Source organism: Maylandia zebra, linkage group LG23 (genome assembly GCF_041146795.1).
Source record: "Maylandia zebra isolate NMK-2024a linkage group LG23, Mzebra_GT3a, whole genome shotgun sequence".
In the NCBI taxonomy this organism is placed as follows: Eukaryota; Metazoa; Chordata; class Actinopteri; order Cichliformes; family Cichlidae; genus Maylandia; species Maylandia zebra.
In genome coordinates, this window is record NC_135188.1 from 5,298,472 (window position 1) to 5,323,784 (window position 25,313).

Below are 25,313 nucleotides of genomic sequence, written 5' to 3' on the forward strand. Positions count from 1 at the left end.
TATAATCCAAGTCTGAGCGCTTATTCACGAGGGAGCAGCATTTCGCCTGAAGTAGTTTGTTTATGGCATTTATGACTCTGATGGGGTTCTTAAACTTTGCCTTTAGTTGACAGAGGAGCCCCGCTACAGATGGAGGGCTAAGCCCGTGTGATCTCCCCTCGCTGAAGGCAGGAAATTAGTCGCAGTTTGGCTAATTTCAGCAGGTCATGTAAGAATGAGAATAATAGGAGAAGTAAAAGGCCTACGAGTGAGTGTGCAAATCTAAACTTTGGTATCTGCAAGAAGTGAAGATGCACAATCAGAGCAGGACTGGAATCCCGTTCAGACACAGACACACACACACTTAATAAAAGCATAGAAATGCCGCACATTTTTCCTTGGCTTTGTTTCCCTCTTTCGGTATTACCCCAGAGTTGTGACACAAATTGAAGAAAATCAGATCTCCAGTTTATAAAATATCCTCTCACATGACGAAAGAAGACGTGTGTATGCGTGCGATAAGGTTCAACAGATTTTCGCCTGAGACAAATTGATGTTCATATTCATATATTTTATATAATGTATATCAAACTAAAACTAATACAGCATCAAACTTAAAAAGGATTCAAAGGAGAAAAAAAACAAACTAAAAACTGAGCAATCTATTGGCTTTTGGGGCAGTGGATGCGGAAACCAGGAAGAACGGAGCTTGATGGGGCCGACGTGTCGCGTCCCAACCCCACCTGGACAGCAGACGGAGGTGTGCAGCTCTAGAAGGGCGGTTTGGGGAAAAGGTTCAGTGGGTAAACACAAATGGAGATGAGACGGCCCGGGCTTCGCGGAGCTACGCCTCTTCTCGAAGTTTATTTAATTACATTTTTTAGCCTTTTCTATTTTAATTTCAAACACACAAAAAACATGTCTTAAAAAAAGCAGCCTCGGTGTCTTCAATGAGGAAACGGGAAACAAGTCCTTGTTTTTTTTATTTGTTTTTTTTGTGTGTGACAAAGATTTGTCTACTCAGTCTCTGAATGCTGTTATTTGTACGGTGTTTGTGTTGTGAGAGAAAACAATGACACAGCAGTTTGGGAACGTGAAGTCGAGAAGAGTGTGAGGGGAGGGTTTTTTTTGGGGGGGGGGGGGGGGGGGGGGGGGGGGGGTTGTAGAGGTGAATGTTTTGGCTGTGTGCTTGTGGTACTGTCTTTGCTCCTCTGTGCAACACGTGTACATCAGGCATTCATGTACGACGACCAGGCTGAGGGCAGAGAAGCTTACTTCAACTTGTGTGTCACTGGATCTGCATGCCAGTGTGTTTATGTGTGTCTGAGATGGTAGTTTGTGTATGTGTCTGTGTGTGTGTGTCTAGTTGAGGCCCAGACTGATGTGTGGGGGCCATGCTCGGTGACGAGTGTGCATCCAGCCAGTTCATCAGTCAGTCAGTCGGACCTCTCGGGGATCGGAGGGCCTGTTCTTATTCTTTAGCCTCCAGGAAGAGCGTCTCCTGTGGAAACAACTTGGCCTCTAACAGGGTCGACCCTGGATCAAGCTGGGTGATCTGAGAAGAGACAAGGTGGTGTTTTGGGGGGGGGGGGGGGGGGAGACAACATTAGACTGAGCAAAAGATTGCTGCAAATACAGAAACTAATCACAGCTTCCCCAAAATACAATCCTCAGATTGCTCGATTACGATCGGCAGCATGAAACAAAGACGTTAACTTGAAGCCAATTTCTGCTGCAGGCACTCGTAAAGCTCTCCTCAATGTGGTTTCATTTGATTTGGAGTTTAGCTAGGTGGCTGTTTTGCCCTCACTTGTTTGTTATTTTGCTCCACGGTTTCTGTTTATTGTGCGGAGAGCTTAACCTGAGTGAGGGGGTGCACTCTGGCCTTTTTGGTCATTAGTGAATTTAGTTTAAAGTTACCCCAGGCCCAGTACAGTACTGAAGACTGCAGCACAAACAAGGAGGGCATGATGAGCTCTAGCTTGAGTTGTAGCAGCCAAAAGCGGTGAACCCCCAAATGGTTTTATGAACACGTCTTCAAGCGTGAACAATATGGACGTTCAGGCCATGCGCCTCCCACATGACTCTTGCACTGTGACTGGCAAAGCCAATAGGGGTGTCAGAGGAGTGTAACACTGTGGAACGTGCAATTGTTTACTATTACTTCTTAAAGACGACATTTCTGAATCATTGCTGTTAAAGGTTTCTCTCCTAATGTACAATCAACTCAATGAGCCAAAATACCAACAAAATGATCAAATCTGTCAACCCTGTTTTTAATTTTATCAAACTATTTAAAATACCTTCTCAGATTTATCTACACTAGTGTCACCATGGCCTCGGTCATTCACTGAAGTCCCTGTGTGACTGTCTCACCATCTATTCCCAAGAGTCAGGCTTTAAAACAGTGTGGTTTTAGTGCTAAATTCATTTAATGTGTGTGTGTTTGCAAGAGAGTGTGTACGTTGTGTATTATTCTAACATCGTGTTTTTAAAAATCCTAAGCAGTAACCTGAGAATTGAGAGATTTGCTTCCCTAAGCGGACCATTAGGTTTGTTTTCTTAAAAAGGTTCCAATCCAGAACAAACTGATGAAGGTTACAGGACAGGAGTGTGTGTCTGTGTGTGAGACACAGACTGAGTGCAGTGGGAAGCCAGAGAAGAATTTTATGTGAGTAATTTCTTCTTTAACAGAAACATTTCTCATAATGCAAAAAACATTTATCTGCTCTGAAAACTCCACACGACGCAGTACCACCCACCGCGGAGCTGATCGAGTTAGCCGACATGAAGGAGATCTGACCTCTGTTTTTAAAAACAGGACAACCCGACTCTCTCCCTCTGACACCCACCACCCCTGTGGGCCTCTTAGCTTATGTGAGCTAATCACTGGCGGGGTTGTGTTACATCGGGCCAATCTAACACCTGGGCTGAATGGGCGAGGCGGTGTGACACCGAGATGTGTCCGAGGCTTATCTGGTCACTGCTGCATCAGCCCCTCTGATTAGAGATCCTATTCTAAACTCACGGTGGGATAATTAGCCAGCTCCCTGTACCTGCTCTAGAAGGTCAGAGGGCAAGCCGAGCACAGTAAAGGTCGGCCTCACAACAAGCAAAGCAACAGATTTAAAACAGACTTTTGTAGGCAATGAAATGTGAACTCTGACCATTAATTGAACCACGGCATCACCTGTGCTCACCTTCTGAGCATATAATAAATGTATTATAAGTCTAATTAAATAAACACATTTTTATATTTTCAATTGGCACGTTCAAATCTTTGTTAGGCGCCAATTTCGCAAAACTAAAAAAGTATTCAAGGCAATTAAATTAGACAAGGTGGACAAATCCGCATCAGATACTACGTCCTCGATCTCCCATGGGTGTTTGGAAATGTCACACTAGATCTAGAAGGCCTTGGACTCCCTTTCATCTCTTTATCCTCATCCTTCAGAGCCCGGTGCGGGCAGGGAGGGGCTGCCACATCAACTTTATGCCCCTCACCCCGTCGACAGCCTCGCAGCACAGAGCGAGACAATAGGAAGAGATTATATGTTTGTTTCCACCCGTGCATTCTCAGCAAGCATATTCCATCCCGACGGTGGGGGAAAACAATCAAAAAGAAGCTGCTGGATTCCTTTTCCCACCTCGGGAGCAGCGCCTCACAAATGGCTGCCATGCTAATGAACCCGACAGGCTGTTATGACACCGCAGCATCAGGTAGGAGTAAATGAGGCTTCGGGGTGGAGCAGGTGCGCGTGAAGACGTGCGTCTGTGGGTTACGTGCGAATGTGTGAGTGTATGTGTTCCGAGCAAAATCGGGAAGAGAGTTTGTGCTCGCCGAGCGCCGGGGGAGAGGCAAGCGGGAGGAGAGCAGCATCTGACTCGGAAAAGGAAAAGTAGGGAAACAAGATGCCACACTGACACAGGAGACGGGCACCATCGGTGATTGTTTACATTGTTATCCAATTAACAGACCATAAGCATGGAGGCATCTGTCAACAAACAAAGCTGTTGTTTTTCCTCTGCTATGCCTAAGCCATATTCTCTTCTCCTGTGCCTACACAGCCATACATACATACATTCATACATACATACATAAGACAGACACAATCTATTTCCCTTTTTTGCAGTTTGTTTTTAACCTTGAGTCAATATAAATTTTAATCATCCACTTCAGAAATCATTCAGGGAAATGAAAGGAAAACTGTCTGCCTAATTTAAAATATTATATTATTTTCATCTGACTAAATAGCAATTTAAGGAAAAAAAATTTAAAAAACAGAACTAATTAACCGCCCGCAAAAAGATTTTCCAGTTGTTAATTAGAAATACTGAAATTAACACAATAAAAAAACTGAAATAAGCGGTGTTTGTGCAGAAGCGAAATCTAAAGAGGAAATATAATAACTGGGGATCCTCGCATTTAAAAACCCAGGATCCGAACAAAAAGACAGATGGTGTTTTTCTGCAATCTTTGCTATTTTATCTCTTTTTTCTTATGAAAAATTATATGATGTAAAATGATCGGCTAACATAAACCCATAAACCCCCCCACCCCCCCTTTTTTTGTCCTTATCGAAAAGCAAATCTCAACACAGTTAAAAAAATAATTAGCACTTAATGTGAAGTTTTAAATAAATAGCACAATTGTAAGTCACTTAATTCAAATGAATAAAACAACACTGATAACAGAGGAGGCGACACTAAGCAACGCTCAGCCATGAAAGAAAAGAAAGGGAAAATAAACACAGGCCCTCAAGATGTCCGTTTCCAACATAATCAAACGTGCAGCTGAAATAACGCATTTTTAATGAAGCCATTACAGGCCCTGCTATGTTAATTAAAACCAAATAACTTGTCTGTTTTAAACTAGTGTTGTCAAGTGTTTATTTGGCCAATTACAAAAGCAGTGGGAGATCATTATCTGCTGCCAGGAGCGTTGACAGCACGTAGTGCTGGGGCGTGAACAGAAAAGAACAGACCAGAATACGGCACTTCAAAGGACAAATGCACCGCACAGACTGCGAGGGAGGGGGGGGGACTGAAGGGGAAGGAAAAAGCTGAAAAAAAGAGCTATGGGGAAGAAGAAAGTGAGGAAAATTAAAGACAGACTACAGCACTTATAGATATAAAGACGAGCGACAAACCAAAGCAAGAACAAACAAAGATTTTGTGTAACGTGTTGGTTCGCCACCACGTTCCACCACAAAACCTTCAATTTGGCTTTTCGTTGATTTCCAACGTCTCTGGAAGTCGTAACAGAATAACGACGTCTAACATGTCAGTGCAAAATTATGTGCAGGTGTGAGATCCGCTGACTGAAGAGATGACTGCAGTCAACAATGTTTCATTCAGAGCGACTTTGTATGAATTTGAGGTGTCGCTTTCCTGTGACGGAACAAACTATCCGAGCACAGCCGAGACCCTCGGTGTAGGATTAAGGACTTTAGTTTTTTTCCTTTAATTTTCCACTCGTCTGTTTTTTAAAGGTATATTTTAAGTTATCTAAAGGATTTTTTAAGAAAGGGGGATTTGGGTAAAAACGCAGGGTGGCAGGAGACCAAAAAGTAAAAATACAAAAGATGGAGCAGAAGAGAGGGAGGTGTACAGACAGCAGGCGAAGGAAAGAGGAGGGAACAGAGAGGCAGAGGGAGGGAAAGCTGGAAGGAAGAGTAGGAGGAGAAGGTTAAGGTAAAGAGGGGGCTGAGATCCCTAGGGTAAAGCCCAGCTTTAATACTACTCCCAGCAGAAATGTTTTTCTTTTCCACAATAAAACATTTCAAGGTTTCTAGCTTGTTGTATAATTTTTATATTTAAAAATCAATCTCCGAAAGCTAAACCATCATCTCTGAAAAGTCTCACTGAAAGTGCACGATGTGCATCTTACATTTCCAGAACTTTCCAAACATTTTAGGACCTTAAACTAAACTGTCGATGCTTTTAAAAATAATGCCAAAACACATCATTTGGTATGATCGCTTTTTTTTTGAAGTACACTTTCCCAGCGTGTCTTAGGGAACTTGCCACATTCCTCCTGCAGCTTTTGGCTGCCTCACTTTCTTCTGTCTCTTCATTTAATCCCAGACTGAGTTGATGAATTTGAGATCAGGACTCTGTGGGGGCCGTTACATCTGTTGCAGCACAGCAAAATGTATCTGAAACCAATCAGACGCCTCTTTCAGTCAAGAGGAACTTATAGAGATTGGACGGATACTCGTCTCCACACTTTAGATTTGTACTCAAGGATGAAGCCCCACACAGCACCATGAACCCATGTTGCATGTTATAAAAATGTGTTTTATAAAAAAAAAACACTTTAAAAATAAACTGCTGCTCAACTTCCTGTGAGTCTTCATACGACGTGTTCAGATAGGAGGACAAGAAAAACAAAACATACCAGTACAACAGATGTAAAACCTATTACAGCGCAGAGCAAAGCTTCTTCTGTGCCATTGTTTATTTTTACTGCATCTCAGGTTTTGTCTAAGAATCATTCGGGCAAATTCGCTGATGGAGCTGGAAGAAGGATTAGCAAAGGTGAAAGAGAGTACAGTATCACAATGGGAAAAGTAATACGCCGCTTTGACAGCGTTTTGGTATCCACGAGCAGCCGGCCAGGAAGAGCCTATTGCAAATTATTATAACGGCAGTCTAAACATATTCGCCGCACGCTGAAGGAAGACCTCGGGCCTTTCAGCAGAGGTTTGTGCTCAACAAGTATCAAAGAAAACGGAGGAAATTCTTGAATGAAAAGCTGAAAACTGAAACACTAAAAGCCCCCCTCCTCTTCCTCAAACTCGCTGACAGTCATAGAAACAGAGAAAGGGTTAGTTCCCTGAGCACGGCTAAGCCTAGTACAAATGATGCCAGTGTAAGGCCTGCTGTAGTGCTGAAGAGATAAGCCACTGATACCAAATGTTGAGGATGAGACTGAGTCCAAAAAGTGGAGACTAATAGACATTTATTGGCTAAGCCAAAGGAAGGTGGCAAAAGCATGATTCAGACATATCCGAACGTCCGTGTGATTTAGGATGAAGTTTGCAAAACCCGTGTTAACACAACACCGTTCTTGCTCCTGGTTAACAAAGTTGTACGCATTTCCCGCTCCCCGCCCCAAAACTAAACACGACATCCAGCTTTGCTTAATTTTCTAAACATGGGCTGAGCAGATCTACTAATTTGTGCTGCAGCTTAATGAGTGGACGTGACGCGAAGAAGACTGACGAGGAGGGTAATAGCAAAAGAAAGAGTGACACTGCACAAAGCTGCTGAAAACTAAAAAAAAAAGGGAGGAGAAAAAAAAGGTTTCAACAGTTGTGCAGTATTACAAATGCAATAGTGGTCTATCCTCTATCCTCTGATCCTGGCAAAGCAACAGTGAGAGCGTCTGGACGGGATGGAGGCTTTCTATGCTCTCTCTCATTTAATTACAACACAGAGCTGCAGGATTAGACAGGGGCCTGTGTTCACAGCCTTATACTGGCACTACCACTGAGCCACTTCCCTCCTCTCTTTCTCCAAATCTCTCGCCTTTCTGTTTTCTGGAATAATCTCCCATCTTCTTCTTTTTAATATCTTCTCCACTTGTCTTCTCTATCCTTTTCTCTTTCAGACTGTTTCTCTGATTAAATCTTTTCTTTGTTCAAGCTTTTGTCTTCTCTGTTCTCTTTTCCGACTAGTTCTGCAGTCACCATCCTCTTCTCGCTTCTCTCCCCCTCTAATCCTGCCATCCTGTTTTTGCCGGAATTTCATCTGCGATGCAGACACATCTTTATCTCTGTCTCAAACACATGTTTACTCTTGATTATAAAGAGACAACTGTGAATCCTTTAAGTGACAAAGTTGTGAGCGGGGCATGTGTTTGCTTGAAAATATTTGTGCATGTGTTGAAGTGTGCGATCGTGATGAAATGGAGAGTGTGAGCTGCGCGATAATGTGTGTGTTGTTTTGAGGTGTTTGTGCCCTGGCGGTCTCTACAGACTACGATGGCACACTGCCTGGGCAAGCCTACACACACACACACACACACACACACACACACACACACACACACACACACACACACACACACACACACACACACACACACACACACACACCTCTATACAATCACCACCCCTCCACATGCACTCCACTCTTGATTAATGGAAATCCCATTTTTGTTTCCAGCAGCAGGGCTAATTAAACTGGTAGTTAAAACAGTGCTCATTAGCTCGCTACCACACAGCGTAGCGACCGAGCCCTCAAATGGCTGGTTGTAGATAGCTGAGTGATGCAGGGTGTCAGCAGAAGAGCCACAGAGAATACTACTCTTAGTGCTGACAACTGTATCCTAACACAGTCAGAGTGTACTGTATTCACAGTGGACTGATACTAATTAATATTCACTGAATAATACGTGTGCGCAGGTGGACGGATAAACAGTCGGCTTAACTTTCCCCGTCACAGGTGCGAGTAAACAAAGGCGCCGACGCGGGGCTACTGCTGCAGCACACAAACAGTAAAACAAATACGAAGCAATAACGGAGGGAAAAAAGAAAGAACAAGAAAACAAAATCGCCAAACAGTGACAAGAGATTATCTGAACTATTGTCCCTGCTGCACTTCATACACAGCTGCTGCCTGAGGTTGGGCTGAGGCCCAAATGGAAAAGCCAATTAGGGCTGTGGGTGTCACAAGCGGAGATGCTGATTTGAGTCATCTGAAGGATACAAAGTCATTCTTAAAAAAGATAAAGATCCTCAAAGAACAGTTGAATGAAAGACAACTGGATGATTTCAGCTTCTTGTATAATATACTGCAGTATATTTCTCTATATTTCTCTCTCTTGGTACTTTAAGACATCAGACACAACACTTTGTTGGGTCCACTTAAACAAACTGCAAATATGAAATGTTAAAGTGACATCAGGGGTTAAATTTGACATGCAAAATATGGCCAAGAAATTCGAATTTTAGGCACGTTTTTAAAGATAAAAGACTTTTAATGGATGTTTGACCTTATTTGACCTTGAAGAAGAGGTCGGAGCTCTATATTTAGAATCCCGATAAATCATTCCCTATTTGCCTGTATGTTCTCGACATAAATACGGGCAATTAAAAAACATAAGAATGCATTCAAAACTTTTGGAGCTAATTACCTGAGGAATACTGTGAAATGGCTAAATCCACAGAGGAACTGTGGCCTGTTCTTTAAGATCAAACAAACTCTTGAAAGAAAAAGCCGTTTTTCTATTCTGCGTCCTCACTTTGCAGTAAAACAGGAGCAGAGAAGCGATTTCGGCTCTGACGTGTCTGTAAGAGAGGAGGCAAACCACTCACATTTCTTCGAGGGAAGGTCGTGAGGAGCTTGAATTCTTCAAAGGGGTATCCCTTGGAGGCCACAAAGTCAAAGAGAACCTGGAGCTTACAGCTGCCCAGGAAACGCCTTTCCAGAAACTCGCCACTTGGTGTGCGGATTCTCAGCTTGCTGATTTGCTCGCCTGACTCTTCATCGGGCTCTGGAGGCAGGGCCTGCTCCAATGACAAGCGGATTGCCTGAAACAAGAAAAGCCAGCGTTTTTGTTTTTGTCAGTTAAATGCATTAATGAATTTGAAAACACAGATTTGCATACAGGTGTTGGTGAGATGCAGCAGTCAGCACTGCTGCTGCAAGCGTTTATTTGCCTTCCCTTCATTTAAACAGCAAAGTCAGCCTGATTATTCCAGTGACTTCAGTAAAAATACGCATCTCGTTCTCTCTGTGTTTACAGTGAACTTAAACCGGAGTATCAACAGTAACGTTGGCAGCGATAAAGATGATGACACGCTTTCCAAGCATATATGAAAGGCAAGCCAAGAAGTTGCTCTCAGAGTCTTACTGCAGCACTATTATTTCACATTAATTAAACAATCTTCTTGCCCTAAGAATGTTATTAAATTAGCTGCCCTGTGTCTCACCCTGTTCCCTAAAGCCTGTTGTAGCTCAGAAGGTTGCCAAGTAGCATATCAGTATGCTAAGAGCAGCCAAGTGCTTCATTCTTTCATGCTGCCTTGCTGTTTGCTCTGTCACTCTCTGAAAAAAACTGTCAAATACCCCTGCAGATAGTGGAAAACCCTCACTAGTAAGAGGAAGATCTTTGAAGATCTTCTTCATGTGAAGCTATCACTTATTTTACAGATGCTAACGGGGTCTGCGCTAAAGGGCAGGGTTCATGAGTGACGACTGACCGTCATCTTCCACAGAAAAGCAAATCAAGCCTCCTGAGCTCCAAAAACCATGTTTCAACTGCTCCCTGGAGCCTTCGTCTCCTTTCTACTCCTACCCCTCACCTCCTCCTCCCCTGGCTTGTTGTTCCTGTTTGGCCAGCCGGGGAGCATATGCTGTGACAACACGCCCCGGCTTTATTTACACACCATAATGCAATTATATTTCATAAGAGTGTACAACAGTAGCTCATTAGCAGCTTCTGGTGTTGGGTGGGCAGGGTGGAGCGCGTGCTGCTCCGCCATCAGCTCCCTCAGGTACAAGAACTGAAGCTGACTGAGTTAAAGCTGTCCCTGGGGACAAAGCTAACACATACGCACACACAAATAACAGACAGGAGCGCATGAGGTGATGGACATACAAATGCAGACAGCTAGTCAACCACAGACACAAGCACAAACGCCCACGCGAGTTAGAGGTAGCGTCCCCAAAGCAACCACGAGGCACACGTCTGCTCGAGCTTCGGGCCCAGGAAGCGCCGCACAAATAATCGGGAGCATCTCTCCGTCCATTTACCTGCCTCTCCAGCTCCGCTCGGCTAACCACAGAAAGCAAACAGACGATGAGCAGGAGAAATAGGTGCACCTGACAGCCGCACAACTGTATGCTATGACCCCCTGACGGAGGTAAATAATAATGCCAGTCCACACAGGCGCATGAAACACACATGCCCTCCACCCCAACCCCCAGTTCACTGGCTCCCATATTCATCTCCCGTTTCTTCGCACAAAGGCATAAAATCACAGAGAAAGCATTCCCACTAGCATTGTTCCCTCTCCGGTGGTGACTGGTGTTTTTGGTGTGTCTGCAGTTTCTACTGTAAACTCAACCGAAAACTGTAAACAAGCACTAACAAACAAACAATAAATTATTCCAATTAAAACGGCTCACGTGGTAGGCAACGCCGCGCCTTCCTTAAGGAGACGGATAACTAAGTTGGCACCAGCACAGCGAGGAGTGATAAAAGAACCAGTTGCCGCCATAGACTGTTTAAATAAAGAGCAGCATGTGTGATGTAAATGCTAAAATCCAAGTTACTCGTTTCAAACGCGCTCAAGTCCAAAATTCTCTTTTAATTCAACCGAATTATGAGCTGCTGTTGTGGAATAATAGCAAATTTGTTCGGTACGAATTAACTAGTAACTAACTGACACTTTTTTGGCTACCTAGGTTTGCTGTATAATCAGTTTTCACATGTTTGTCTCCAGTTAGGAGAAGAATTCACAACTAGTAATAGTGATTAAATAAAAGGAAAGCGAATTCCCAGTTTTGTTTGTTTGTTAATTTGGTTTTTGTAGTGTATTTGAACCGACGTCCATCAGAACTACTGGTACACAAAACAGGATCACGTTATGATAAAGTTATCCTTTAACAGTTTGGGAAACTTAAGTTGCCATTGTCTCGGTACACCAGCTGCTGCTGCTTCTCATATTTATGGATATCTAGACAGTAGCACAGCACAGCGCGTCAGCACAGGAGACGCCATGGAAACCTTTGAGCTCGAGCAGAGAAAATTAATATAAGTAGGAAACACAACGCCATCCCGGCTATTGTTGTCGAAAATACACAAGCATGTATGCACTGTTTGATTCGTGGACTACAGTGATATAATTAAGAAGGCCAGGTTCAGGGCTCTTTTGTTGTCGTCTGTTTAACTTAAGTGACAAATCATTTGAGCAAGACGGGTCACCCAATACCTCTCGCTGCCCTCGGGCTCTGACCTGCAGAGCAAACAGCAATCAGCGAGGACTACACTGTATTACAATAGACAATCACGACGCTGGTGCCATCCTCACCGACAATTATTGTTTTCCTGTGTGCGTGACATTGTGTCCGCCGCGTGTGTGTGCGCTTGCCCCGTCTTTGCAGACAATAATTGTTTTCCAGAGAATATGTGTGTTTACTTAGGTGTATGTTTGTGCATAGGTCTGTGTACATGAATTGCCTCTTTTATTCACTCGGGTTTGAATATGAGGCTGTGTGCTATATCAGCATAAAAAAAGCTAACCAGGACAATAACTGTGTACACTGAAGGTGACATTAATGGGGATCGGCCTTGCTGTAATTAGGATATTTAATTTCTCTGAAATGGCTGTGTGCTTGTATACTGACACAACACAGGCTTCACTGACTGGCAGATTCCACCAAAACCACAATTTAATTGAGTTACTATTGAGTAAGCAGAAAAGGGACATAAACAACAGCACAATGGTACAGCCCTGCTAAATCATACTACTAGTGCGTTAGCTAATAGTAGATTTTCATGTGATCATTTTGAAATGTGCTCGAGTCCAAAATTCTCTTTTAATTCAACCGAATTATGAGCTGCTGTTGTGGAATAATAGCAAACTTGTTCGGTACGAATTAACTAGTAACTAACTGACACTTTTGGCTACCTATGTTTGCTGTATAATTAGTATAATTATGGCTGTCGTACTCACCTCCTTCTCCTCCTCCTGCTCCTTTCTCATCTGTTCCAAGCGAAACTGTTCGGCCTCTTCTCTCTCCTGGGCTTCTCTCTGAAAAAACCCCCCAAAAACATAAACAAATCATTAATTGGATTCATTTCTGTTACTTTGCTTTGACAAACTAACTGACTGATCAACAAAAACTTTGTTCTAGACACGCAAGTTGTAGTCTGCACAAGCACAGCATAATTTAAAGTTAAAATGAGCTGCTCTGTACACACACTGGCTCATTATGATCTCACTGAACAACAATAAGGCATTTCTTATTATTTACGACACCTCAACTAAACCGAGTAACACAGTAGGAGTAGATTGTACTCTAAACCTGATGTTTGAGGTTCATTTTGATTTTAATACTATGCTTCAAAAACAACACTTAAGAACTGACAGTGATACACAAAGATAACTGGTGCACTTGTGGTCAGAAGTTTACGTACACTCATCAGGGGCATGAACGGATTTGAACTATCCTTTTTCCAGGCTGGAATGACTGTACGCTGTACATCTTTAATGCCTTTCGAAAGCAAGAACTGGGCACACGTTTGAACATACTTTGGATTATCTCTAATCCACACACGGTCAAATATATACATACATCCCCGATGATATTTAGTTAAATGTCTCTTAGCAAGTTGAAACTCGACCAGATGCTTTTAGTAGCCATCAACAAGCTCCTGGCATAATTCTGTCTTCTTGGCAGAACTACAGAGTTCATTTAAATTAGCCGGTTTGCTGGCACAGACCCGACTTTTAAGCATAGTTCACAAATTTTGAATAGGGCTGAGGTCAGGGCTTTGAGTACATCCTACCAGAAGCTTAATCGGCCATTTCTAAACAACTGCCAAGATCACTAGAGGAGTTTAAACACCTGTATATAAATACAAGTTTTTACTTTCTCATGGTCTGGAAGCATCACTAGGATCACTGTCCACAGTTTGTAGCTGCACATATGGACAACCCAGCTGTATTATGACGCAAACCTTTATGGTCAGACAAGAAAAAGACTGACTATTCCACCAAAATAGCAAGAGGTATGTTTGGATGAATAAAGCTGAGGCTTAAACCTAAGAACTGTATCAACTATCAAGCATCGTGATGGTAGCATTCTGCTCTGGGGCTGTTTTGCTACCAGTGGTACTGCTACACTGTAAAAAGTGGATGGAACAATGAAGGAAGAGTACTACCTCCAAATTCTTCAACTTCACCTCAAATCAACAGCTGGACAGTTCAAACTGGGAAGCAATTGGGTGTTCCAGTAGGACAATGATCCCTGGTTTTGAAACGGATAAAACAGGCTAACATTAAGCTGCTAGGATGGCTTTTGCAAAGCCCCGATCTCAACCCTATTTAAAATTTGTGGACTAAAAGGTGGGGCTTGGCTGTACCAAGAAAACCAACCAACTTAAATGAACTTCTTCAATTCTGCTAAGAAGGGTGGTCAAATATCCATCCATAACTGTGCCAAAAGTTTGTTTTTTAGTGTCTGGTCAAAGTTGCTAGTGGACATGGTGTATATATTTGAGCCTATATATACACAGACATTTTACCCCATGTGGATTAGAGAAAATACAAATTAAATTCAAAGTTGTGCACCCAGTTCTTGTTTGTGAAAGTCACTACAGATGTATGCTGTGCCATCATTCTACCCTGGAAGAGGACCAACTCGTAGGAATCATTAAAAGCACAAACCTACATGACATTCATGCCCATGATAAGTGTGCGTCAACTTCTGATCACAACTGCATTATTCTGAAAGTACCTTCTTACGATCAGCCTCTAAAGACAGACGATAGGCCTCGTCCTGTTCTCTCTTCACCATCTCCCTTGCCTCGCGCTCGTCCTGAGTGGAGAGAGGGGAAGAAAGAAAGTCGGTCCCATTAACTAGCAGCATAATAAAGGATACACGAGGACAAAACATCTAAGCAGAAGTGCCGGCTGTGGAAGCTAGCAGCAGAAAACAGCATGTCAAGTGCGGCTACATACAAACACCAGGTATGAAAGAGTAGCAACAGAAGGGAATTCATTCTGACTGGGCTGTCATTTACCAGACCCCGAGCCCCTTTTATGTTTCCTCATCTCAGTTTCACCCTCCCTTTTTCTTTTATTCACGCTGCCTCTCTTCCTGTTTGTACAGAGGGAAAGGGACAGGCGGCCTTTCTCTTTCTACCTGCTGTGGCTACAAAGTGTTTTATAAAGACTGGGACTAAATACAAGTGTCCATTGTGTTAACAGCGCACAGCCATTAGTTTTCTATTTTCTGAAGGCCCACGCTGTGTGTCAGCCCGGATATGGCAAAGTAAGCTTATTGTGATGATCAGAGGGCTACTGTGAAACCAGGCAGCGGCTAAGCAAAATGACAGTGTGTATTGTTGCACTGAATTGGAAAATGCAAATATACATTTGTGCTTTTGGGCTACATAATAGATGAACTTTGAAAGGAAACTGTAAAAGAATGGCACAGAGGGACAAAAGCATCAAAAGTGGCTACTTTCAATAGATTGCCCCCGAGTCACGCAAACAAGTCGCACAGTAGTTCATGTTTGATATTCATTTTTACATTCATTTGACCTGCTGTTGAATGTTTTCAAACACTTTGAATAACCTAAAGTGAGGAGGCATGAAGGGAAATGTTTATCTGACATGCTCAAACACCATGTGATTTTCAGGGCCTTAACTTTGGAGGAAAAAAGAAACAGATTTTCCACAACTATATCTTGGCTACTGTTCAAGTTGGCAAGACGTGTGCCGTCTTTTAGTCGTGATGATACACTTGGTGTTCAGAAAAGCAAGCTGTCACATATTTAATGTTTGCTCACAAATAACAACTAGTGAAAGACGCTTTATATGGCGGTTTTTGGGTTGGGTTTTTTTGCAATTTAATTTTGGAACCAAGTGGCTGAGCTCTACTTGCCAGAGGGCAAATTTTATATCCAATTATTTCCTTTTGGACCGCAATATCAGCCTTTATGCGCACTGTCACTTAACAAACAGAGGGCCCTGGCTTAAATCAGATCCTTTCTGTGGACACTAGTTCACCTAACCATGAAACTCGACTCAAATGTATACTCTTTTTATATAAAACTCTTCAACCAAATCAGCACAAACTGCACAATGGTTAGTTTTTGGCTAGTTTTCCTATGAAATCCATGCTTAATGACCCGAAAACGACCTTTAAAAAACAACAACCCTGAAATGCTGACAGATGTAGACCACAAAATTGCATCGAGTAGTCATTTGATTACTAACTACTAAGCTAAAACACAGAAAACCATACAAATGACTGGCGAGTCAGTACGGCTGGTAGAAATCACAATGTGGCCTTCCAGCTGCTCCGATTCCAGACTGACACAAAAGTCGCTGTCAAAGAGGAATGTCTGGGTGTCTGTGTTCATGTCTGAGTTTGTCTTTGGAAAGGAGAAAAATGGAAGAAGAAGGATGAGACACAGGGAAAGAATCATATACACCAGCACCCAAAAGCAGGTACCGTGAAAATGAGGTTTGTCAGTGAAAATCTTGAGGTTGATGGTACTAATAATGAATAAATAGTCATATATTACTTCATTTTTATAGTGTTTAATTTTGGTAATAGTACTATTCTTTTGGCACACACACATACACACACACACAACCACACACACACACACACAGAGCACCGGCACTAATCCTGTAAAAGAAAAGAACCCCAGGATCCAACACTTTATGTACAAACTCTGAATATTTCTTGTTTTAAATCCTATCATTAATGATTATTTGACGAGCGACTAAGAGTGACAAATCCACAACAAAGCCAGAGCATTACAGACGTTATAACAACACAGAGAGAGTAGCTGTCACTCAGCAGGGCACAGCTCACCTGAGCAAGTCTGACCCTCAGGGTGTGTGTGAAACTCAACTCATTCCTCAGCCACGATTCCCATAACTGAGATGCTATGACTCCCACAATAGCGCTGCGAATTGCTAAAAAGGCTGTTTGGTTGACTTAACATAATGGCTGAACCTAACACAGCTTGACATCTGTCATCTATAGATACAGTAGTCAAAAAAGAGGCACAGTGTAGTCAGGGCTGACAAAAATCCGTGGAAAACGCGCATAAAAGTGGAAAGGGCAGCTACGAAAGATTTCACACAACCAAAACTTCTGCGACATACTAAGAGACTAAACACCAGTGCTGATTAAATTACTCTAAAGCTTAGTAATGTGTTATTGTTTTTTATTAATCTGAACAAGTCAGCTTCAAGTCACACAGGTCAGTTTTCAATTATAGACTTAACCATAGTAATATTCACATATCCTTTACAACAGTTACCATGGCACTCACATGGTTTGGGAATGTCTAAACTAAGCTATGAGGACCATTAAGTTAAAAGTAACTACAGTGTTTTTCATGTCAAAAGGATTTGAGTGAACATATGAGATGATAGTTAATAAATTAGTTAAGTTCGTTGTAAGTGACTGATGCATTGTCTCATATTGTTAAGATTCGTGGGAAGGACACAAAATGCTAGCTCCACCTTATCATTTCTATGGAAGGAATGTTTTAATCATGTTTTAGTTACATTTTCTCTTTGGGTAAAAGGAGGTCAACAGATACGTTAGCAGTAGCCAGACTCTAGTTGATAACTAAAGGGGATGAAATGGCTGAATGGTTCTCGAGTCATTATAACAAAAGCCATATTTTAACAGTGCCTTCTGATGTGCTGTTGCAATTTATTGCACAATGTTAAAAGTTGGTCCAGTTACTGGAGCCACTGAGATTAGCCAACTAAAATAAGATAAATGGTAGAAGTTCAATTCAATTTTATTTATACAGCGCCAAATCACAACAACAGTCGCCTCAAGGCCCTTTTTATTGTAAGGTAGACCCTACAATAATACATACGGAGAAAAACCCAACAATCATATGACCCTCTATGAGCAAGCACTTTGGTGACAGTGGGAAGAAAAAAAAAACTCCCTTTTAACAGGAAGAAACCTCTGGCAGTCTGCAACTTATCCCAACCAATAAAGCACGGCTTTAGCTTGAAACGATGTCATTAATGTCAAAAGCGTGACTCTCACAAAAAACTGTACATTTGAGAATTCGGTTGGTATACTTGGAAGTGCTCCCCAGGCCACAGTACCTCCTTTAAATAAAAATATGAAGTCATCTATATACAGTGGAAACTATAGATAGTAGCAAACTGGTTAGTTTAGTCAACAGCAGTTTTGTACAACTTTCCTAGCTACTGTTAAACAGCATTACAAGGAAACACGAGCATATGTTTCCATTTGAAAGAGCAAATGGTCCATAATGAACCAAGTAGTTATTGAAAGAACAAAGAAATAAAGTCTTTTCTCCATCTTTAAGGATCAGAGGCTGATGTTTTTGTTTCCTGCGAACAGACTGTCTGATTCCGCTCAAGCTTTACCTCGTCTTTAATGTCCTCTTGCTGTTGTGCTGTGAAGATCTCCATTGCTCCCATTAACCTCATCATCAGCTCATCCACTGTTGTATTGCCTGAATTAGAAAAGAAAATCAGGGCAATAAAAGAGTTTGTTTTCATGATAATTACAGAAAACAGAGTTAATTGTACGATGAATAAAATGAGAATTACCTTGAATAACATTTAGAACTTCATTGGATGTGCGTTTCCCCATGACTATGAGGAGCAGGGGGAACTGGTCTGTCGTGTATGTCCGTATGGTCTGTGTCACCACACTGCCAAAGTGCCTCGTACACATAGTGAGTAGTCTGGAAGACAAAGAAATTTATCTAATTCACTTTCCCCCCCCAATTTATTTACTTTACCTGCTTGTTCCTTTGGTAATAAGCATATATTTAAGCCTGCAATAAAAACAATTTTAAAGAGCGATAAAGTATTCGTGCACATATTTTCACTGGGAGGTGTGTGCTTTTCAGATTGCAGCACAAAAGAGAAATACACACAACTTGTGGCATTAAAGACTTTAAAACCAATTCTGCTATCTCAATTGGAACCACAGATGAATTAGTATTCCTCACCAGACACCCAGAATTGATAGGGCAAGAGAGGATTTCTTATTCCATTACAAAGACAGAACTTTTTAAATTAACATTTCAGAGAGGGAAAAGGGTAGCAGGCAGTCGGAGCCCCGCCAAGCTCCCTGTAAATGTCATAATATTAATGAATTGCTATAGACTGAATGCAAATATAGATTAGCTTTTTCTCCTGCCTTTAATAACTGCCTGGTAAAATAGAGAGGTAATGGAATGGATGGCGGGACAGCAGGTCAGAGGAAGAAGATAGATAGAGCGGATGCTGTCTGAGAGGGGGTGTAACTCATTAAAAGATGAAGCCAAAGCTGCGGGAGCTACTTGCAGACTTTCCAAACGGTGAAATCGAGTACTTCCAGTCAATAGGACAATAGCAGTAGTAGTAATAATCATGCCAAAACCAGCTAAAGTGTGGACGTTGGACTGAAAGATGAATGAAATGAGCTTTGGAATACAATGCAGACAAAAACTTTTTCCAAATGTTGAACTTTGTGTGACCCACACCTTGCAATGAAAAACGTGGGTACCCTAAATCTTAGATCATTTTGTTCTGACATTTGTCCCTGTTCAGACCTCAACCCAGCCACAATATAACAAAAGCTCACAGGGAAACTCTAACCTGTAATGAAAGGCCAGGGAACAATAGACACTAACTTGAAGGGTAACCCAATCTTAAACCTCTAATCAAGCACAGGCTAACCTGCTTTGGTTTCTAACTCTAAACTAAGGAAGTCAGTTCAGCACAATGATGATCATAATCACAACAACATAAAAACAGCACAATCTCAAAACACAACTTACATGTACTTTGTAACCACTATCGTTTAGGGTAAGACGGACACCGAAACTAGGAAACAGGAAGAACTACGAAGCCCTTATGGAATTACGTAAAGAAGAATAAGTATGGCCACAACACTTAATGTCAGGAGGAAGTCACTCCAGGAAATGAGCTGCACAGTTCGGCCTGTCTCATCTAGCCCTAATATAACATAGTAACCTGCGGCCTTTAAAAACCTTTATGGCTAACTAAATGCAGAAGAAACACCTGCATGGAATTTGCAACTACCATTAAATGCTTCGGTGGCTAATGTGACTGACAGATTCTAATTTGTTGCCCATCCCAGCTTATTTTCTCACTGCGGATCCCGACAGCTATAACAGTAAATGTTTTCCTGGACTGTCAGCTTGCACTTCTTCAAATCAAACTGATGCACTATGATGCGAGTAGACCGGTTAGACCTGGCGTCTGCTCCACTGAGCAGCTGATGAGTCAGGGTAGTACAGTAGCACTGCAGGGAATATTTTTGCCAGCCACCTGTACGTGTGCAGTATGGGAACCGGATGCTCTGATAGCTCACTGTGTCATACACACTTTGTTTCAGAGTGAACATGGACATGTTTTGATTTGAAAGTGACATTTTGTTCTCCCACCAAACGAGTTATGTTTTCAGGGAAGACTATGTCAAGAGAAGAAGTCGAGTGTACAGAACAGGTTCGCACAACGGTCTGTTCCTGCCTTGAGCAGTTAAGACACAAGTTTACACTTAAAGGCTAGTAAATATGAAATTTGTAAGAAAAATTGTTTCTGTATGTTTCTGTATGTTTCTGTTCTGTGTCCTGTGTACTGTTTGTTTGTATATGTGTCTTTTTGGCTGCTGTTACAACCAAATTTCCCCTTGTGGGACAATTAAAGGATTATTCTTTTTTATTTTATTCTCTAATAAGATCGCCTGTATTGCTATAGACCAAACGGGTAATCACATTAGACTGCCAGGTCTGTATAATGTTTAAAACACTAAATCTAGTGTCAACATAAGGTCACCTTAGTGCATATTCTTACACTGTAATGTATTATGAGAATGCGCACACAACACAAATAATCGACTTTCAATGTGTTTATTTACTTACATGTGCAATGACAGTATACTGCCTCGGCGATATATCAGATTCATTTCCCACGAGTGACAATTACACTGGCATCCAATCAGCAGCACTGCATTTATGCATAATTAATCATTTAACTGGTAGGCCTGTGAGAATAGATTAAGCTAAGCAACAGGCACATTCCAATATCAGCAGGTTTATCACTCGCTCACAGACACACACAAATGCACGCACACATAATCAGGATACCTTTCTAACAGCTTGTGTGACTGATGCCAATCACCAGTCACTTTAGATCAGCTAAAGAGCGTGAGAATGCCGAGCAGCAGTTGGATGTGTGAGCGAGTTAGTGCGCACATGTGCATGCATGCGTTAGCAGCAAAGCTGCGACTAGCTGTGTGTGATGAAAAGCTCCAGATGTTGCCTCCTTTTTAACGTGCAATAAAAAGGCCCAGCTGGGGCAAAAAGCAAAGGAGGCCAATGGGAGAGAAAGGAGTGCGGAATGAGGAAAGGAGGGAGTTTCCTTAAAAGAAATAATGGAGAGCTGAGGTCAGGGTGCGAGTCTTTCTCAATGACTGCTACCAGAGGGCAGGCTTAACTCTGGAGGTTCAGGGTAGAGTGAGAGAGCTGAGGTAGCTGATTAAATAGAAGAGAAATAAAGAAATATCAGAAAGGAAACAAGTAAAATATGTAGTATTAAAGATGAAGGCAAGGATGAAATACATGAAGCATTCCTTGTTTACAATGTGAAACAAAGGTTCAAATTTACCTAAACCTGTCCTCTGTTCAACACTTGAACCTGCAAGAGATCTAATAGTCTGTTAAAAATATATATCTCACTCACTGAACCAATGTAATAAACAGGTGTTGTTGTAAAATACCAACACAGGGTGCTGGAGCTAAGCTAGGACTTTCAGGATAAATTGGAGAGATAGAGATGTTTGGACTCCAACGGAGTCCTTCATCTCCCACTGACCCTCTATTCAGACAGTTTGGTCAAGATTGCCCAATCAGGGGCCTCACCGTGCAAACACAACGCCTTTTGTTAGCATGCAACCTCCAAGCTTCAAAAAGAGAATGAGGCTGAAGAGAGAATGAGAAGAAAGAGATACAGAGTACGAGTAATGGAGTGAAAGATGAATGCCAGCAATTACGGATGTGTCAAACCGATTTTTAAACACTGTTCATTTGCCAGATAGGATTCCACCTACACTAGCATTTCTGGATTATTATCTAAACGCTACCCAAAATATGCAGGATTCACTCTCTAAAGTCCAAGATTTTCTTGCTTCACACACAAAAAAAAAATACAACAGCAGGATGAAGGCACGACTGAAAACTAAATTTACTTTCTCTAAGAAAACTATTCAGAACAATAATGCGGGGACAAGATAGTAGCATGCAACAGACTGCTTCCCAACCAGAGGACTCTGACAGCTCACAAAGCCCTCAGCTCATGATCAAGCTTCTCTCCCGCTGAAATACATTCAATATCCTCTTTATTAGATACACCTCAGTATTTATGCAGACAGTCGGCTCCTGCGGACAGTAAGTCACATATAAATAAAACATAAGGATTAAGGATGCAGTCAGGGCTTAAAGGTTCTCTTATTGCATTACTAAACTTTACAGCTGGCTAAAGCAATTCTAAATACAGCATGATTCTGATAGACTACCGGATCTCCAGAGAATTAATTCAGTGTTTAAAACCTTAGTTTTTTTTTTTTATTACCGTTTAGCCATCATACTCACTGACCAAACTGTTTTCTCCCCTAGCTATAGCATCACAGTCAGATTTGGCAACCAGAAAACACAGCCAGATTTAGCTTTGCAACAGAATTCACGAGTAGCTGCAGTTTCTACAATTTAAATATTTGATCCGACAACTCAAACATCGCAAGATGAGCTTAAAACTTTATTTACACAAATGAATTACGCAAAAATGGACTCATTAAACAATAGGATTCTTGGAATAAGATACGTCTTCAATCGCACTCCAAGCGTGCTGGTTGACTAACATTGTACCTGGATTTGTTAGCTTCTTTAGTGACATCCCATGCCCATGTGATGAAGTTCTGGCTCAGGTAAGAGACGATAGAGTCAGCGCACATCATTTGGGAGCAGAAGACGTTGCTGAGAACACTGTCATCATTGTGGAGGTAGATAGCCAGCAGCTTTCTCTGTGGAGAGAAACAGTTTGAAAATCAGAGTGGGAGCAAACTGCACCTCTTACTGTGCTAGGACATTTGGTAAGGCAAAGGGTCACTGCAGCTGATCCTTTATTTTTGTCTTCAATCAGTTGTTCAGTGGCTAATAGGTGGAACCAAACACCAAAGTATACAGTTGACTTTGTGGAAGAAGTTTGACTAGCTAAAACTCATCACTCCCCAATATAATAAATGTCATATCTGTGATCGGTGCAGCTCTGTCAGCCATGCACTAGGCGTCTCATTATTGGAGAGACATGTCCATATTACATGAACATAACAAGACCACCGGCAGAGAGGACTGGGCGCAGAGCTAGCAGGACTTCTAAAGACCACGGTAGGACCACAACTGGCAAAAAAGCAAATACCACGCAAAATAAAATGGAGAGCGGTGTAAATAAAACTTTGCTTGGAGGCGACAAAGATATGGAGAAAACAAAACAGACAAATCACTCTATTTATTTTACACCAAATGCCAGCAGCCTGTTCAGGTTAGTAGCGGCAGGGCCAGACAATATTGACGAAGCTCCAAATCCAAGGATATTGACACCATCATATAAGCCTGGTAGATTCTCCCTACTGACAATCTAATTAAAAAACAAACACACCCACAAACATAAAAGGTTCCAGGGGACAATGTTGGAAATAATGCTCTTTAAATTACATGTCACTTCTCTTGCTATAAAAGAACAAATAAGAAAAACTCGCACTCTCTGCTTAGTTCATTTTTACCCACGGCTGTGAAAGGGGAGTTAAGGGGTCTGTTCCTCGGGAACAGTAATCTAGGCTACGTGCGCCAAAAAGTGAAAAATCTACACAGGGCGTAAAACGTGAGGAGAAGGGAAAGAAGAAGTTGTGCTATACTGTGGCCTGTGTAGAATAGGAATGGGAGAGCACTGCTGTGTTTGCTCAACGATTAGTGCTTTAGAATAATCTCCAGGGCTCCTAGAGAGAAGGAGCTGGGGACTCATTCACTAGGCCGATTCAACAGCCTGAAAAGATTAAACACTCATGCTGAGAAGACAAGCAAATTCAGTCTTGAGAGAGGAATGAGTGTGAGGAGAGGGAGAGTTTTACAGCGTGAAAAAAAACCAACAAAAAAACAAAACCCCGATACACACTCGAACGCCGACGTCCCCGACACACACGCACAGATGCGCAAACTTAACTCCGCTGCCCGCGAGTAACGGGACTCATGCTCGCACACATGCATGCTCAATTAGAGCAAGTGTAAAGACTAATCAAAGTGGGCATTTTGGCAAACTGAACTCCTTCATCTTAGTTAAACTGTCCGTACCCCTCTGTTCCCTCTCCGCTTTCAACTCAGATCTTTTGTATTGCCTGTCTTAGCGGGGAGGAGCAAATCCCTCAGTTCAGCTAAATTACTAGGTCCAACCTGAGCTAGATAGTGACCCCATAGCCCTTCCTCACACCTGTTCACCTAAAGCTAAGCTTGCTTTGAGGCTGTGAGAGAAACAAAAGAGTTCACACTGTAGAATAGCGTTGCGCTTCATTTGCTGTTTAATCAGTGCACCTCTTTCTTGGAAGACGGCCCAGCAGAAAGTTTGAAAATATGAAATATGTGCGTCTATAAATATGAAAAAAAGCATGTGTTCTCGTAATGAGGCGGTCCTTTGAATGAGGCACTTTTTAACCATCGTTTTAAAACAAAAACATTTTTTTTTTTTTATCATAAAACATGCAGGTCTTTTGTTTCACTTTTCCTTTTTAATTAATTGCTCCACTTGCCTTTTTTTTTTCTTTTAGGGATGCGGATTACCATGTGTGAATATGAAGAGCAGGTTTTTCTGTTTTATTTTTTAGTTGTTTGAAATAAAGGGATTATTTATTTCAGATTCTTGAGATAAAAGTGCATGTATGCAAAAAGAAAAAAAAAATTCTGATAAAACACAATGATGTTAATAATAAAACCCATTTACTGTTAGAAATCACCTGAAAAGGGGTGTAAGCGGATCAGGCTCATATCCCACTCCAAATCTGCCCGTATTATAAATGACCGATGACCAATTATAAGCACCTCAAGAATGCTGCTTCCTCTATTCATGTAGTACTCTAACTAAGCCAGTCACAGGAGTATTTATAGGTTTACATAAACTGGACTTCCAAAATGTTTTTTTAATAATGAGCAGCATCTCCTACCCTGGGATGTAAATAATATAATATGTGGTCTGGGCTGACAGATGAACACAATTTATTAATTTACTCAAGTTCTATTAAAGGTGGACTCGTCCTTCATTATGAGGATAAAAAGTGAATTTAACATGTGATCTGTCACATATTAAAAAGGCTTTATTTGCAGACTAATTTATATAATTTACACGTGGAGATAATGAAGTTGTCAGCTCAGGCGACTGAAACTGCGAGCAACAGACACCAAGGTGTGTGCAGAGCGCTCTGTGATTTACGGACACTGTACAGTTATTACTTTCATTTTTAGTCCAGCTTCAATTCACCTTTTCTGCAAAAAGTGTCTGCACAGGGGTTAAAATAAA

General features: G+C 41.7%; 1 protein-coding gene across 1 annotated transcript in view; it reads right to left on the reverse strand.

Annotated features, from left to right (window-relative positions):
• Positions 1–529: 529 nt before the first annotated feature.
• faf1 (Fas (TNFRSF6) associated factor 1) overlaps positions 530–25,313 on the reverse strand; it is a 60,418-nt gene continuing 35,634 nt past the window's right edge. The window contains exons 13-19 of the mRNA XM_004554921.3: positions 22,619–22,773; positions 18,291–18,427; positions 18,105–18,193; positions 14,455–14,535; positions 12,669–12,746; positions 9,303–9,518; positions 530–1,534 (exon numbers count right to left, since the gene is read on the reverse strand). Coding sequence (XP_004554978.1) covers positions 1,451–1,534; positions 9,303–9,518; positions 12,669–12,746; positions 14,455–14,535; positions 18,105–18,193; positions 18,291–18,427; positions 22,619–22,773 — 840 coding nt within the window. The 3' untranslated portion in view covers positions 530–1,450. The remainder of the gene's footprint in view (positions 1,535–9,302; positions 9,519–12,668; positions 12,747–14,454; positions 14,536–18,104; positions 18,194–18,290; positions 18,428–22,618; positions 22,774–25,313) is intronic.